General features: G+C 35.8%; 1 protein-coding gene and 1 long non-coding RNA gene across 4 annotated transcripts in view; one reads left to right on the top strand and one right to left on the bottom strand.

Annotated features, from left to right (window-relative positions):
• The window catches only part of LOC128155595 (large neutral amino acids transporter small subunit 1-like), a 110,278-nt gene that overhangs the window by 68,229 nt on the left and 25,321 nt on the right, over positions 1-16,728 (bottom strand). For all 3 annotated transcript variants that reach the window (XM_052817378.1, XM_052817377.1, XM_052817376.1), the window contains exons 5-6: positions 15,738-15,782; positions 3,011-3,134 (exon numbers count right to left, since the gene is read on the bottom strand). In XM_052817378.1, the coding sequence (XP_052673338.1) occupies positions 3,011-3,134; positions 15,738-15,782 (169 nt within the window). The remainder of the gene's footprint in view (positions 1-3,010; positions 3,135-15,737; positions 15,783-16,728) is intronic.
• On the top strand, positions 5,357-5,918 carry LOC128155596 (uncharacterized). The gene is made up of 2 exons (XR_008239618.1): positions 5,357-5,722; positions 5,855-5,918. It is a non-coding gene; the product is annotated as an uncharacterized LOC128155596 (long non-coding RNA).

The following is a 16,728-nucleotide window of genomic DNA, read 5'->3' as shown; positions in this document are numbered from 1 at the left end:
TAGTCTGTCTCTTTGAAAACACAATAGAAAAAACTACACGAAAAATATTGATTGTTTACTTAAAAAGCATGATGTTCTGGAAATTACACAATTTATCTGTTTCTCAAAAGTTTTACTTTGATTCTCGCGAGATGGTATCCAGTCTAGTGAGATCGGCCGACATTGAGGAATTGCATTGAAGGTCGAAATTTACTGACTCCGAAAAATTCTATCGGATCAATGTGCAAGAAATCCATTGTGACGTCACTCGAAAGGACGATAACTCCGTTAGTCTTAAAAGTAATGGAAATTGGCGTTGTGTTATTTACAATGCATGTACATACTGATAGTCTTTTATCTTGATCTCGTGAGAGTGTGAAATGGGAAACCATAATTACAGGGAACTACTGGGACGATTAAAACAAGGCATTACTGGTCCGATTTACTGACGCCAAAAAAATCTGTTGAATGAATGTGCAAATAGTCCGAATTTTCTATTCACACACGCCTTGCTGCGCTCGCTATTATAAAGACATGGCGTTTTATCGTCATGGTATCCATCTAAAGACAAAAGTTAATTGCACAATCGTCGCGTGGCTAGACATGGTATACACAGGATGAGTAAACGAATGTCAATCAATTTCTAACATCCAATCTGGAGCCTCAATTCAGTTGATTGACAGGGGCACACTGACAGGTAAATTTGAAGGCAGTGCTTATTTTCTCTGTCTTTAAGACCTTCTTATTATTGTGCTGGTTAAGATTGTTCTTATTTTTTTTTAATTTTATTTTATTCTTCCTAGACATGAACTTAGAAGCTTAACATCTTGCTCATTTCTTAACCACTTTTGCTCAAATCTTCAGGGCTAATACACTTTACAAAACACTATCTAAAACATTTCTATTTAGTAATAGGTAGGGGTAAAAAGACAGGATTCCAAAAAGTGCGAAAATTTAGACCTTTTTTTTCTTTGTATTATTTATACAAAAAATGTTTTGTTAAGACATATAGTCATTACACTGCAAACATTTCATATCTTCCTAGGTTCTCAGCTGTGTGTGTTGTACCTTTACATAACCTATTCCTCGCCCGAGGAGATCAGCCCTGGCTGTACTACTGCACCTTGGACTGAAATGTCACACTTTCACTGGTTTAAACACGACACGATTGTCGTAAATACCTCTATGTCCATCTGGTGAGATTTAATATTCAACAGTATGGCATGTTGCTTCACCTACTCGTCTCAACAATTCATAATATTAAATAAAAAAAACCCGCATTCTGTGAGTTCTTAAAATATTTGGATTAGCTGCCCTTAAAAATTACTTTTAAATCAAGAATAGTTGCCCTTTAAATTGATGTCACATTGCTGTGTCTGGAGCAGAATAAAATGGCAGAGTCAAGATTTGCTCAAACCTCTGTGGAGGAAAGGGAGAAAAAGTTAAAAATTAAACAGCAACAAAACATAAAACAAAAGGCCCAGGGGCCACATTGCTCACCTGAGCAACAATTAACATTTAAATTGACATTAACTTTTAAATTCACTTGCCCTTCGGGCAAATCAATGTAAATCAATGTAACAAGAATGTCATATGGAACGACTTACCTAAAGTTAAACGCTAAGGTAACAGAAGACTGAAGAGTTCCAATTCGGAAAGGATATTGATTTTATGATAAAAACTATTTGTAACCAAAACAAAAAACGTACTTCTAATCAGAAATTTTACTTGCCCGATCGGACAAGTCTACCCAGAGTTTCTCTTGCCCGAATAGAGATTTTACTTGCCCCGGGCAATCGGGCAACCGTTAATGTCGATCCCTGATATTTTAAAAAATTTTCTCTATATATTACTATGTAAAATTTCATCCCGCCATTGAGGCCCCGCCCTACCTCTAGGGACTATGATTTAGCAAACTTAAATTTACACTACCTCAGGATGCCTCCGCACAATTCTAAGCTTTTCTTACCTAATACGTTTCAAAAAAGAAGATTTTTAAAGATTTTCTCTATACATTCCTAGGTAAAAATTTATCCCCCATTGTGGTCCCGCCCAACCTTCGAGACCATGATTTGAACAAACTTGAATTTACACTATCTGAGGATGCTTCCACTCAAATTTGAGCTTTCCTGGCCTAATAGTTTTTGAGAAAAAGATTTTTTCAAGATTTTCTCTATACATTCCTATGCAAAAATCAATTCCCCCATTGTGGCCCCATCCTACCCCCAGGGACTATGATTTAAACAAACTTGAATCTACACTACCTGAGGTTGCTTCCACTCTAATTTGAGCTTTTCTGGCATAATAGTTTATTGAGAAGAAGATTTTCTCTATACATTCCTATGTAAAATTTCATTCCCCCATTGTGGCCCCACCCTACCCCGGAAGAAGATTTTTGAAAAATACCAACAAATTTTCAATAATTCTAAATTATCTCCCCTTTAAAGCCGACGTGGCCCTTCATTTGAATAAACTTGAATCCCTTTCACCCATGCTTTTTGCCAAGTTTGGTTGAAATCTGCCCAGTGGTTCTGGAGAAGAAGATGAAGCCCTTCTGGCTAACTTTTCTTGGGCCAGTGGGTTTTTTTTAAATTCAAAATTGCTGGAAATATCAATACTAAATAATGATTCAAAAAGTTGTTTTGCATAAATCCTTCCTGTAGTGGTTGATTTGGGTTTTTTTAACTGCACGGGTATGACTGTATCAACAATAGGTTCATTCCACTTCTTTTCTTCATGGCAGTCATTGAGAACAAATATAGCACCAGCACTACACCAGTTTTTAAAAAAGTTTCTTAATAAACGTAAGTAATACATTTCTTTAATTAGAGTTTATTCCCATTATATTTTCCTGGTGAATAATGTTCTATCTCTGTGTTTCACTTCGTGTTTTGATGAGCAAATTCCAGTTTTTTTCAATTTATTTTACAGTATTTTGGTGTATGAAAATGGAAATCTCTGGCAGTGAACAGTGTTTAATTTCAATATAGCATCTATAAAACATTTAATTGACATATTAAATTCTACTTACCACAGCTACAGCTGGGGACTGAAGCATCTCCCCAGGACTTAAAACTCCCAAATATGCTACGTTGGCAATGAGATATGTGACAATCACCAGTGTCATGGATATCATAATAGCTCTTGGCAAATTTCTGAAAATAAAGAGTTACCACAAGGTACTGTATAACAGAAAATTAATTTGCAAAGTTAAAAATGACTATTTTCATGAAAATGCAATTACATTAGCAAATTCAACATTTAGAGAATGAATCTCAAATTGATTAAAATACTTTGAAATTTACTATTATCAGTACATTAAAATCTTTCAGCATCATGCATTTTTGTTTGGATACAAAAGCCTTATAATTATTAAATAGGAGAATTAGACCGTTTTCCTCATTTTCTCATTATATAAATATTACTTAAGGTGGATACAATCATAATAAATTTCTTATATAATTTGACTTAACAACATTATTTTCATCACCTCCAAGACTGACCATATGTAAACTATGATTATAATAACCTTCACATCACACCTTACATTACACCTTATAATAATCCTTAGTGTCTTGAGTGAATTATAAACAGGTTTTTTACAAACACAATAATCTAAAGAAAAGAAAAAAAGTTATGGAGCTGAATTAGACAAGGCATCACTTACATGAGACCACCATTATCATATTTTATCAAAATCAGAGTTTACGATCTACAAAATTTTACAATCCAAGAAAAATGTTTTCTAAATCAACTTCATAAAATATAGGGGATATCCCGGTAATTCTGTATGGACATCCGAATAATTAGGTCAGCAATATTTGCATAGATTTAAAAAGAAAAATTGATCAATTAGCATTATTTTCTGTGTACATTTGTTACATGTTTCCTTTTTGGGAGTTGATTTCAATCAACTCTCCTATGCAGTTACTCTTGCAAACCGAAACTAAAACAGTGTTTGGACCTAAGCACAAATCATCACTGCTGAGAAGACTTAGTTCTTGAAAATAATTGATAAATTTGATGTAATGTATTCTGATCAGAAGCATTGTTTTTCAGGAAATTATTTATAAATACATTGAAAATAGTACAAACAATTGAGGTATTTTTGTAGTCGAATGTATTCTTATGCCAGAGTTCAATATTGTCTCATTTAACCAGATGCTCGGCTGTCTCACAGACAGCCGGCCATCTGGTTGAGAGTTCAATATTGCTTAGATCGATACAATTCTCAGAAATATTTCGATTACTGATATGTAGTTTGATGGAATTAATTCCATCTTTAAAAATAACACACTAGATTCATGAGGGGTTTTCTTGAAATTCTTGTCGGAAAAGTCTGAGAATTCATAGTGTAAAAAATGTGCGTCATTCAAATACATATAAAAAACTACTTGCCATACAAAATAACATATCGTTGATTTTAAAATAAATAATAATCAATATAATTAAAAGTCCTATCAGTACTATGATTAAAGTAACTGTTAAGATGATTTAATTTTCACAAGAATATTCTTATTTACTGACTATCGCAATTCTTGTTTGAAAGTATACACTTCCACCAATATAGCAATGCGTAGAGTTGATAGCACTATTTGATGAAACAGTTAAAGTTAAATCTTTGTGCCATTAAGGTGCAAAAGGCCAGTTTTCCGTGGTGCTAAGCAGATGAGAGTCATTGACTCCCACTGGATGGGACACCAGTCCATCGCCAGTTAATATCCAGCGAAAGCTGGTACCATGGGTGTCACAGCACTCTTTGGTACACGGACCGGGTCCCTTTCCATTGGGAAATTTAGCGACATATTTTGTCAAATTGGGAAAATTTAAGATACTTTAATATATCATCAAAATGCCTTCTGTATTAATAGCAAAATCTGTTGTTCACTTCTTAATTCAAGTTTTACAGCTCACATGATGTTCTCATGCAGGAACTAACCAAGAGTAAAAAGAAGACACAAAAAAATAGGGAAATTTTCAGAATTATGAATTTTTTTTAAAGTTTTATTTATACATGTTGATTTACAAATTTGCATTCTTGATCTGAAATTTTACAGTGGTCAGGAAAATAAGAAGACTTCGTTTTTTTTCACATGATTGAAACATGTTGATTTACAATTTTTTACATCAAGGTAACCCACAGATAAAGATTAAAAAATATTTCCAGAGATATATATAACAGAGATTCTCAACCCTACCAAGTTTCGTGAACTCTCGCAAACCCTATTGTTTGTAAATCTTGCAATGCGAGATTAGCAATGGCCGATAGCGGTATAGATGTAAACAGAGCGAAGATGGGTCTATTTTCGACCATTTAAAGACTAAATTGTTGATTGTTTAAAAATTATCGTTAATTGGGTTTCTAATAGATGTCGCAGTTGTCATATAAAAGTTTCATACTTTGCATATTTATATTTGGCGCGCATTGCCAATGGAGCGTGTATGAGAGATGAATGAGTGAACGTATGAATGAGTTTTGGGTTAGTCACGTGAGGATTTTGTTTACAGGTGTATGTTGACCACGTGTTTATTCTTTACTACTATACTACAGCTGACCAATAGAAGTTTACGACTGAATTCATTAATATGCATGACTTTACTAACTCACTATAAATAGCAAAAATCCCGCCAATTCCCCAACCCCACGACTTTTACCTTCATGGTAGACACAGTGAAGTGTATCTTTACCTTACCTGTACAAGATATTTCATATATTTTGTTAACTCATAGTTCTGGATACCTGGTAAGCTTCCGTTTACCTTGTAATTGAAATATATTAATTGTAAATTACTTTTAATTCATTTTATTCAAATATTCTAAATTACCGTGCGATGTTGCGTATGAATTGTGAGTGTGAGTGTGTTTGTACTTATAGGTTTTATTTGATAATATACAATCCTCGAAATAAAGAACCAGTGAATACATGTAGCTGAAATCAGTACCAGCGTTATTTATTCATACAAGACCCTGCGACAATGGCGCCCACGTTAATTTTGAGGAACCAGGATCCAGAACCCATTACGAGGACGGAGACCAACGCCCAGTGAGGTTACTGATCGACCGTTCTATATTTTGGTAGGCCTACCGATACAAGAAATACTACCAGGAGTGGTACTTGGAATTCCACCCGAGGTTAGTCCATTCATTGCCGGCAAAACTAATACGGAAAAAAGTGATTTGTAAAAATTTCACCAAAGTGTGCAGTATTTTGTTCTGAAACACCGCCAAAACCGTATTTAGCGTTACTCTTAAACTGGTTGGGAACCCACGGATGCGTGCAGTCTATTGTTTCCAGTGCCGCATACCGAGTTTGTAGTGAGTACTCATCAGAAAAATCCGTTACTGTGTTTCGTAATGAATCAGTTCAGTTTTCATTCAAAGCCGCGGAGGACCAGTGAGGAGTGATTCTTTCTCGACGTCGATCGTTTATTGAGCTCAATTAAAAATTAAAAATCATAAAAAAAAAAAAATTGTTGTGCACTTCATATGATATCAAATGTGTTGTGTTTAAAAAAAATGTCTGTGTACTTGTATCTGTTGTATATATGTTATTTTCTTTGTGTGTGAGAGTTTGAGTTATACCGGCCGGTGGTGTGCAAGGTGCGAGAATTGTATTATTTTGATCGGGCTCGATAATCATATAATTCTGACGTCAGTGTTTGTTTATAGTGATAACTTCCGGTATTTCAAAAACGTGGTTTATGATGTACAATTTACCTTGTTTCGTTTGAATTTGACATTGTCATCAGAAATAAGGACTGTTTATACTATTTATGTGTGCAAATATGCCATCTTATGTATTGTATGTCATTTATTTTTCGTTTTGAACAGTCAGTTTTGATTTAAATACCCCTCGCCCACCCCACCCTGTCCCTGTGCGCTATCACTTTTGATTTGCAGCTTTACTAACAGGACTGAAAGACAAATTGACAGACAAGCAGGTCTTTACTGTGTTGTTGCTAAGGTTTGTTTTCTTTAATCAGAGTTTGCACTGTGGTCAATTATTTGAATGTTGTACAGGTTGATCATGAGATTGTATGCATGTGTTTGATTGATATTTTGACAAAGTTTGATAGAGAGTGTATGTGTTTCATTCCCGACAGATGCGCTTTGCGATAATTGCTTTTATTTGGCTTGCGATTTGTTTTCAATTTTTGAATCATTGTGGTTGTAAGATGGCAGAAGGTGCAGGGAAGGGAGAAAATCCTGAAAGTAGGAAAGAACTACAGGTTCTCATTGATCAAATCAACTCAGAACCACATTACAGAGTGATTCCGAAAGATGAGTATGAGATGTTAGTTAAGAACAGTCACATGTCGACTAAGCCTCCCATAACAAGTACCCCTAGGGCTCCCTTTGCTCATTTAGGTATTGGTGCTAAGCCTAAATTTTCACCTAGAGTATCCTTACCAACCCCTGGGTTACTTAATACATCTGCTCTATATCAGAACCCCAATTCAAACCCTGTGAATCTCTCTACATACCAGAACCCCAACCCAACCCCTGTAAAACTCCCTACATTTAGTGGAGAACAAATTCAAAAGGGTGAAGTAAGTTTTGACGTGTGGTCATATGAAGTTAGATGTTTAAAAACTCAGTATCCTGAAAGTGTTATTTTACAGTCTGTTAGAAGCTCTTTGAAAGGTACTGCCAGGGAGATGCTGATTCCTCTCGGAGAAACAGCGACAGTTGACATCATTCTTCAGAAACTTGATGACTTTTACGGAAACGTCTACACTGCAGAAAACATTATGCAGAGTTTCTACAGTGATTACCAAAGAGAAGGTGAGAGTATTGTTACTTTTGGGTCAAGATTAGAACAAACAGTTTCTAGAGCAATTAGATTTGGACACATTGATGAGGTTGCAAAGGATGCAATGTTACGATCAAAGTTTTGGTCAGGATTAAGAAATCATGAGTTAAGAAATGCAACACGAAACAAATATGAAACTGTGAAAGATTTTCATTCTCTTTTAAGAGAAATTAGACAGATTGAACATGAAGAGAAAAACTTGAAAATAGAAACCACAAAGCCTGTTCAGAACAATACTGTGTGTACTGAAATTGAAGATCATGTGTCAAACTTTGATTTGAAAGAGCAACTTACTGAATTACTTGGTCAGATGAAAAAACTTGATGCACGAATGAGTAGGTTGGAACAAGATCATGAGAATTTATCTAATGCTAATAGAGATTCTTTTCAGACACAAACTCAGAATTCCTTTAGTGGAAATAGGGGCAATTCCTATGGCTACAGGAAAAGTGACCAGCGTTTTCGAGGAAGAGGAAGTTTCCGACAACAGTCTGGTAATAACAGAGGTTATAGTAACAACCAAAGAGGTAAACCTTTAAACTAGTTTCATCTTCTGTTGCAGGGCGAACAGGAGATAAATTCAAAAAAAGCCCTTACTCAACAAAACCACAATTGGAAATTTGTTGGACAGACTAGTTGGTGGTTCTAACGAATCAGAAATCATTGTTTCTGGAGTAAAGACAAAAGCACTTATTGACTCTGGCTCAGTTGTTACTTGTATATCAGAAGAATTTTATAATTCATTACACCCAAAGCCAGAACTTTTCAGTATTACAGAATTTGGATTAAGTGTACATAGTGCTAATGGGGGTGAATTACCCTACAGAGGATACATTGAATTAGACATATGTGTACCATGTCTACATAACGGTACACACTGTATTCCTGCTCTTGTGGTACCACAAACAAACTATTCAAAAAGTGTTCCTGTCATTATTGGTACTAATTTTATTCGTATTTGTAGGGATGTTTACGACGACTCGCAGTTCCCCGAGATAGATGTACCAGATGAATGGAAGCTTGCTTTTGACAGTATGTGTGATGAAACACCAGTTAAGGCAGCAAACAATCACACTGTTCAGATTGCTCCAAATGAGACCAAGGTGATCAGAGGTATTGTAAGAAATGTTCACAATATTGACTATGCTTTAACTGAACAGACAGATACTACTTTATCTGGAAGTATTGTAGTCTGTCCAAGAGTTGTTCCCCTTGGAAAGGGTAGAAATTCAGTTACAATCCCTGTTCGTGTGTGCAATTTGTCTGCTTCTGTTGTGCGAATCCCTCCTAGATCATTATTATGTTCTGTACATGGAGTTAAAATAGTAGATACATGGACTCCTGACTCATCAGAAGCAGGAAAGAAGCCCAAAGTGTCACTGAAGGATTTGGACATCACAATTGCAGAGGATCATCTTACCCCAGATCAAGTAAGTAAAACAAGGGAATTTCTTTCCCACTGGACGCACTTGTTTTCAGATGGCCCCACAGACATTGGGAAGACCAATCTGCTGAAGCATAGCATCAAACTGACCGACAACACTCCATTCAAGGAACCTTACAGACGAATACCACCTGGAATGTTTGCCGAGGTACGTCAGCATGTGCAAGAGATGTTAGATGTAGAGGCTATTCGTCCCTCACAGAGTCCATATTCTTCCAACATTGTCTTGGTAAGGAAGAAGGATGGTAGCCTTCGCTTCTGCATTGACTATAGAAAGCTCAATTCAAGGACCATCAAAGATGCTTACAATCTCCCTAGGATAGATGACACCATTGACCGACTTGTTGGATCAAAATATTTTTCAAAGTTAGATTTGACCAGCTCTTATTGGCAGGTAGAATTAGAGGAAGAAGACAAAGAAAAGACAGCCTTTTCAGTAAGTGGTATTGGACATTTTGAGTGTAACAGAATGGGATTTGGCCTCACCAATGCCCCAGCAACTTTTCAACGACTTATGGAACGCTGTATGGGTGAGTTAAACCTTAGAGACTGTTTAGTATTTTTGGATGACATCTTAATCTTTTCAAAGACATTTGACGAACATCTTGACAGACTGACAGCTGTATTTGAAAGACTTGAAAAACATTGTCTAAAACTTAAAGCTAAGAAATGTGAGTTCTTAAAGAAAAGTGTTACCTATCTTGGTCATGTGGTAAGTGATGTAGGAGTAGCTACTGATCCTGAGAAGACCAAGGCCATCACAACTTGGCCAGTACCCTACAACATTAAGACTCTGAGGACCTTTCTGGGCTTTGCAGGATATTATCGAAGGTATGTACAAAACTACTCAAAGATAGTCAAACCTTTGAATGACCTTTTGAAAGGTCACTCTACACAGAAAGGGAAGCCTAAAGGCAAGCCACCAGACTGGAAATGGGGTCAGGAAGAAGAAGAAGCTTTTCAGCTTATTAAGGAGAGACTGTCTTCCCCACCAATTTTAGCTTACGCTGACTTTGATGTTCCATTTGTTCTCCATACAGATGCTTCTTCACAAGGACTTGGAGCTGTCCTTTACCAATTACAGAATGGCCAGAAGAGAGTCATCGCCTATGCCAGTCGAGGACTGAAGAACAGTGAGCGGAACTATCCAGCACACAAATTGGAATTCCTTTCCCTGAAGTGGGCAGTGACAGAAAAATTTCATGAATACCTGTATGGAAATTCATTTGAAGTTGTTACCGACAACAACCCACTCACATATGTTCTCACCTCAGCCAAACTTGACGCAACCGGCCATAGATGGTTAGCTTCATTGAGCAACTACAACTTCTCTCTTCGCTACCGTAAAGGTGCGCACAATGCAGATGCTGATGGTTTATCTAGACGACCACAGGATATAATGGAGGTCACTCCTGATGTTGTCAGTTCCATCTGTAGTGCCTGCACCATAGACAGAAGCAATTGTCCTTATCTGGAAAACATATTTCTTCCAACATTTACACCAACTTGTAATTCGGTAAGTGCACTTGTTCATAGCAATGCAGACAGAAATGCACATTCCCCTTCTTCTTTAGTCCAAAATAATGAAACAGTTCAGATAGAAGATACATGTTTACTATCTGATGTCAATTGGGCCAAAGAACAGCATAGAGACAAAACAATTAGAAGGGTTATTGATCTGTTACAGGGAGATTATCTACCCTCAAGCACAGAACTAAAATCTGAATCTGCAGATGTTTGTAAATATTTCAGGGAATCTGACAAGTTGTATTTACAGAACGGTGTATTGTATAGAAAATCTGTGTTGAATAATAATAATGTCAAACAACTTGTTTTACCAGTACATTACAGAGATATTGTTTTCAAGCTCCTCCATACCAACTTGGGACATTTTGGCAGAGATAGAACTCTACATCTCATCAGAGAGAGGTTCTACTGGCCTGGTCTAGAACAAGATATAGGTGAAAGAATTAGAAATTGTGACAGATGTGTGAAGTTTAAAACTCCTGAAAAATTTTCATCAGAACTTGTCAACATCAAATCTTATCAAGCTTTAGATTTAGTATGCATTGATTTTTTGTCACTTGAAAAGAGCAAAGGTGGTTATGAAAATATTTTAGTAATAACAGATCACTTCACTAGGTATGCTCAAGCTTTTCCTACTAGAAACCAAACTGCTAAAACTACTGCTAAAATACTTTTTGAAGAATTTATAGTACACTATGGCTTTCCTACTAGACTTCACAGTGACCAGGGCAGAAATTTCACCAGTCATGTTATCAAAGAGCTATGCAAGTTAGCTGGAGTGCAGCAGTCTCGCACTACTCCCTACCATCCGATGGGAAATGGTATGGTTGAGCGGTTTAACCAGACACTTATCCATATGATCGGTACCTTAAACAACAAACAGAAAGAGGATTGGAAATCCCATGTAAGTAGTCTCGTCCATGCATACAATGCAACCAAACATGACAGCACTGGCTATACCCCTTTTTATTTAATGTTTGGTAGACACCCGCGGTTGTCGATTGACGCGTATTTATGTCTCGATAACGACAATACTGAAAAATCCAACAGTTATGACAATTATGCAAAGAAACTTGAAAAACGATTAGAATTTGCATATAAGATTGCTTCTCGTGAAGCTGACAATAGTGCTGATCGGCATAAGCATCGTTTCGACAGAAAAGTTCGCGAGACTTCTGTGCGTGTTGGAGACCGAGTATTAATACGCAACGTAGGTCTAAAAGGTAAGCAAAAACTGGCTGATAAGTGGGCCAGAGACCCGTACATAGTTGTCAGTCAGCCCAATTCAGAAATTCCAGTGTTTAGAGTTAAGAAAGAATATGGTCAGGGGAAAACAAAAGTTCTCCACAGAAATATGTTATTACCCATTTCATACATCCCCAATTTCTCAGATGTAGAGCTGTCTCAGTCCAACAAAAGTGTTAAGCCCAACCCAGGTATAGAGCAGGTACATGAATCTGATGAGACCCCTAGTCCAAACCAAATGGCGTTATATGATTCTGATTCATCTTCAGATTCTGAGTCTTCTGACAGTGATCATGCATATGTGATTCCACAGAGAAGGGTAGGTCATGACACTGTTCAAAACTCAGCTCCCAGTGTTATACATGGTACAGCCAATAATTTTGAGAAAAGTACTTTTTACAGCCCTGCTGATACTTGTACTCCATCATCCTTGAATAGGAATGTATCATTTGATAGTACTTATGTTCGACCACGGAGACAGATAAAACCCCCAGACAGGTATGGAGACTGGGTCTCTCATCAAGTAACATCAGAGGTGTACTATGTTTGAATTTTGCAGGGGAGAATGTCATAGAAGTGTTTTAATAAGGTCTTGTTTAATTTTCGTGTTTGTATTGTGTTTAAAATGTCAGGAGCCATTTTCCCAAGCAGGGGAGAATGTCGCAGTTGTCATATAAAAGTTTCATACTTTGCATATTTATATTTGGCGCGCATTGCCAATGGAGCGTGTATGAGAGATGAATGAGTGAACGTATGAATGAGTTTTGGGTTAGTCACGTGAGGATTTTGTTTACAGGTGTATGTTGACCACGTGTTTATTCTTTACTACTATACTACAGCTGACCAATAGAAGTTTACGACTGAATTCATTAATATGCATGACTTTACTAACTCACTATAAATAGCAAAAATCCCGCCAATTCCCCAACCCCACGACTTTTACCTTCATGGTAGACACAGTGAAGTGTATCTTTACCTTACCTGTACAAGATATTTCATATATTTTGTTAACTCATAGTTCTGGATACCTGGTAAGCTTCCGTTTACCTTGTAATTGAAATATATTAATTGTAAATTACTTTTAATTCATTTTATTCAAATATTCTAAATTACTGTGCGATGTTGCGTATGAATTGTGAGTGTGAGTGTGTTTGTACTTATAGGTTTTATTTGATAATATACAATCCTCGAAATAAAGAACCAGTGAATACATGTAGCTGAAATCAGTACCAGCATTATTTATTCATACAAGACCCTGCGACATAGATGTTCCCCATTGTAAATAAATATTCTTTAACCACAGCCAAGTATCGTGGATATATCGACAATTTCATTGAACTGGTCAGGATGTTGTACAAACATCAATTATATCGGCTCTTTGAAGATTTGATGGCCAAGCAACAGGTAAGGGTGTATAGTTTGTACTAATTTTTAATCATGAAAGACAATAACTTTTTAATTAGCCTCCTAATACAGGGTAATCACATCTATATTGATGTTATATGCATTTCAACACGTACCATCATCATGTTTAAGTCCGATTTTCTCTCTTGGGGTGATGATATAGATTTGGATGCTTTGCTTGGGGATTACACAGAGGATGATGCTGAGACCCCAAAGAAAAAGGCAAAGAAAGACCATGCAGGGTCCTGTGCCCAGTGTGCAGCAAGGTCCTTAAAACCATTGCTGTTTTCAGAGGCCATACATCAAAACATCATGCGGGATTTTCACAAATATTAACTTGCGATGAAAATATCATTTACCGGGTACACAAATGTAACCCCCCCCCCCCCAAAAAAAACCTGATTAATTAAATTGTAAATAGTTGAATGGGATTATAACATTTTGCAAGTAGATGTAAGCACAAACAGAGCTCTTTTTAAATTCATTTTCAATTTAATATGTGTGATGTGAAATAGCGTCGAAATTTTAACCGTCGAGATCAATCTGAATACATCGTCTAATGTACAAACTTTTAGTCATTGTGTTGAAATCGTTGTGAAAACTATGAGTCTAAAATGAATGAAATTCATACAAATAAAAATCTAATAATTCCAAATTGTTTGCAGTTACATACACTCAATGAGAGAGAGAGAGAGAGAGAGAGAGAGAGAGAGAGAGAGAAACGAGAACTTGTGTGTTGATTATATTACTTAAATTAAAGTTTTATCACAGAACTATATTATTTCGCTTTAGGTTTCTATAAGTTGGTCATTTGAGCGGGATTTTATCTCAGGACTCCATGTACTTCGCCTGTCAATCAGTTTAAGTATAACAGTACAGATCATGCCATGTGACACGTGCTGCTTGGCTCCTCCTATATGGCTAGAAGAAAATTATCGAATGAAAACGTTTTTGTTTTATGTTTTCTTAAATCCCTATTAAAAAGAGTATTCCTATTTGAAATTATTCAACAATAATTTCCTTCCGACTATATGACTCATGTACTGGCAATCAGAGTCTTTTTCCCTCGTTGTCGTATTATTTTTGTTACTAGATAAATTTTTAATATATTTATCACTTTTAACATTCATTTGTTGATTACTGGGTATTTTTCCATGTCCTGTTTACAACAAGTATGTGTGTAAAAATTAAGGTAAATAAAATATAAACAGGTCAGTCAGAATTTGTAAAACGTCAGCTAAATCGCATGCATACAGTGAAGAGCTGACACTTGTTCAACAGAATGCTAAATATTGCCATTAAATGCTATTGACTTGTGTATATCCAGATGCGTTCATATCGTAAGAAATATGTTACATGTACATGTTTAGGTTAACGGAAAAACAAAAACTAATAGTCATATTTTGACTATACATGCAATATCAGTTCAGATTATACAACAAGTGCAGAAAATCATAGAATCAATGTTTAAATGGATAAAAATTTGTGTCAAAAAACTATATAACAGTTGATTTCAAGATTTTTTATATGAAATTCATTGTTTAACTTATCATTAACTGTGTGTAATTTTACATTGTCTATTCACTAAGGGAATTTGATCAGCAATAGTACTATAGACGTACGCAATAAAGAATGATCATACGAATTATGAATAAAGAAAAAGAGAGATGCTTGTAAAAATAACAACTAGCCGAGAATCAAGACAACAATAAAGGAAACTTAAGAAATATCGGAATAAAATCGGGGCAATTTTTCATAGCAATTTTAAATGGATTAGAAATATTTAATGACTTCAATTCAAGTACATGTATAGAAATAAAAACTGAAGATGCCTTGTAAAATTATCGACAGCTCGTTGAATTAAAAATATATCGGATTAAAGTCAAACAGTTCTTTTAATCTATCTTAATGATTACATTTATCTAAAATTAAATTCTAAAAATAACAGACTAATCAAAATGAAAATTACCCCCGCTTCCTGGTTGTCACTGAATACACAAAACGTATCAAAAACAGGGGAACGGATGGAAGTTCTGATTTTAAATAGATTGAAATACATTTGTAATATATCATATAAATAAAGAAAATTCTTGTCATAATTACCACCTTGCTGAAGTAGATCAGGCAAAAACTAAACAAAATTATATCGAGAAAAATCAAAGCGTTCAGGCCACGCCTACCTCATTAACAAACCGCGCAAACCGTTCACAAAGCCTGCAGCTATTTTCAGCCGTGCAACTGGTACAGTAGCACGTTTCAGGGTCTGTACCTTACTAAATTTCATTTCTGGAGGTATAACTAACTTTGCTTAATTTTCAAACTTACTTGTTAGGTTCAACCAGTTCTCCAACCAAGAAGTTGAGGTAACTCCTGTAAACAAAGACAGATCTATACAATTATTATAAAAGAACAAGAGGCCAATTGGCCTTAACTGTCACCTGAGTAGCATACATCCCATACACAAACTTGTCACGGAGCTTCATATATGAATCTAATTAATTAGGTTTCATACTGGAGTAGAAAAATCATAAATTTGTAATGAAGACCACATTTCAAAAAGAACTGTGAAACCTATAATTTTGGTGAAAAACTAAGATCTGGTGTACAAAATCATGAATTTAGTTTTCCTTTTAGGTGTGTGGGAGTAAAGAAGATAATATTTTAACGTTATATGCATTAACATCTATACAATCATTTTGGCCCTGTCCTAGAGTCAAAACCCATCCTTGAGGGGACATGAAAATTAAAATTTCAGTAGAGGACTTCCTGGTAAACATAATTATTAGTCAGTTTTTTTAATACAGATGTGTGAGAATAGAGGAGAAATTTTTTAAACATTATATATAATGCATTAACACTATATTGCGATATTGCGCCCCCCTCCCCCCTTTCATGTCCTGAACCCCTGACCAAGGGGCCATGAATTTCACAATTTAGGTAAAGGAGATTGTGGATATCATAACCATGTATTCAGTATTTTGCCCACATGTGTGGCAGTAGAGAAGATTTTTTAAGATTTAAAACAGTTTTACTATATGGCCATATTGGCCCCACCCTAGAGCCTGAACACCTAACAAAGGGGTCATGAATTTCACAATTTTAGTAGAGGCCCTCATGGACATCATAACCATGTATTCAGTTTTTTGTTCACATGTGTGGGAGTAGAGAAGAAGATTTTTAAGATTTAAAACAGTTTTACTATATGGCCATATTGGCCCCACCCTAGAGCCTGAACACCTAACAAAGGGGTCATGAATTTTACAATTTTGGTAAAGGGCCTCATAGACATCATAACCATGCATTTAGTTTTCAACAA

The sequence above is a fragment of the Crassostrea angulata genome, chromosome 7, assembly GCF_025612915.1.
Source record: "Crassostrea angulata isolate pt1a10 chromosome 7, ASM2561291v2, whole genome shotgun sequence".
NCBI classification, from domain to species: Eukaryota; Metazoa; Mollusca; class Bivalvia; order Ostreida; family Ostreidae; genus Magallana; species Magallana angulata.
This window is presented reverse-complemented; position numbering and strand designations above follow the sequence as displayed.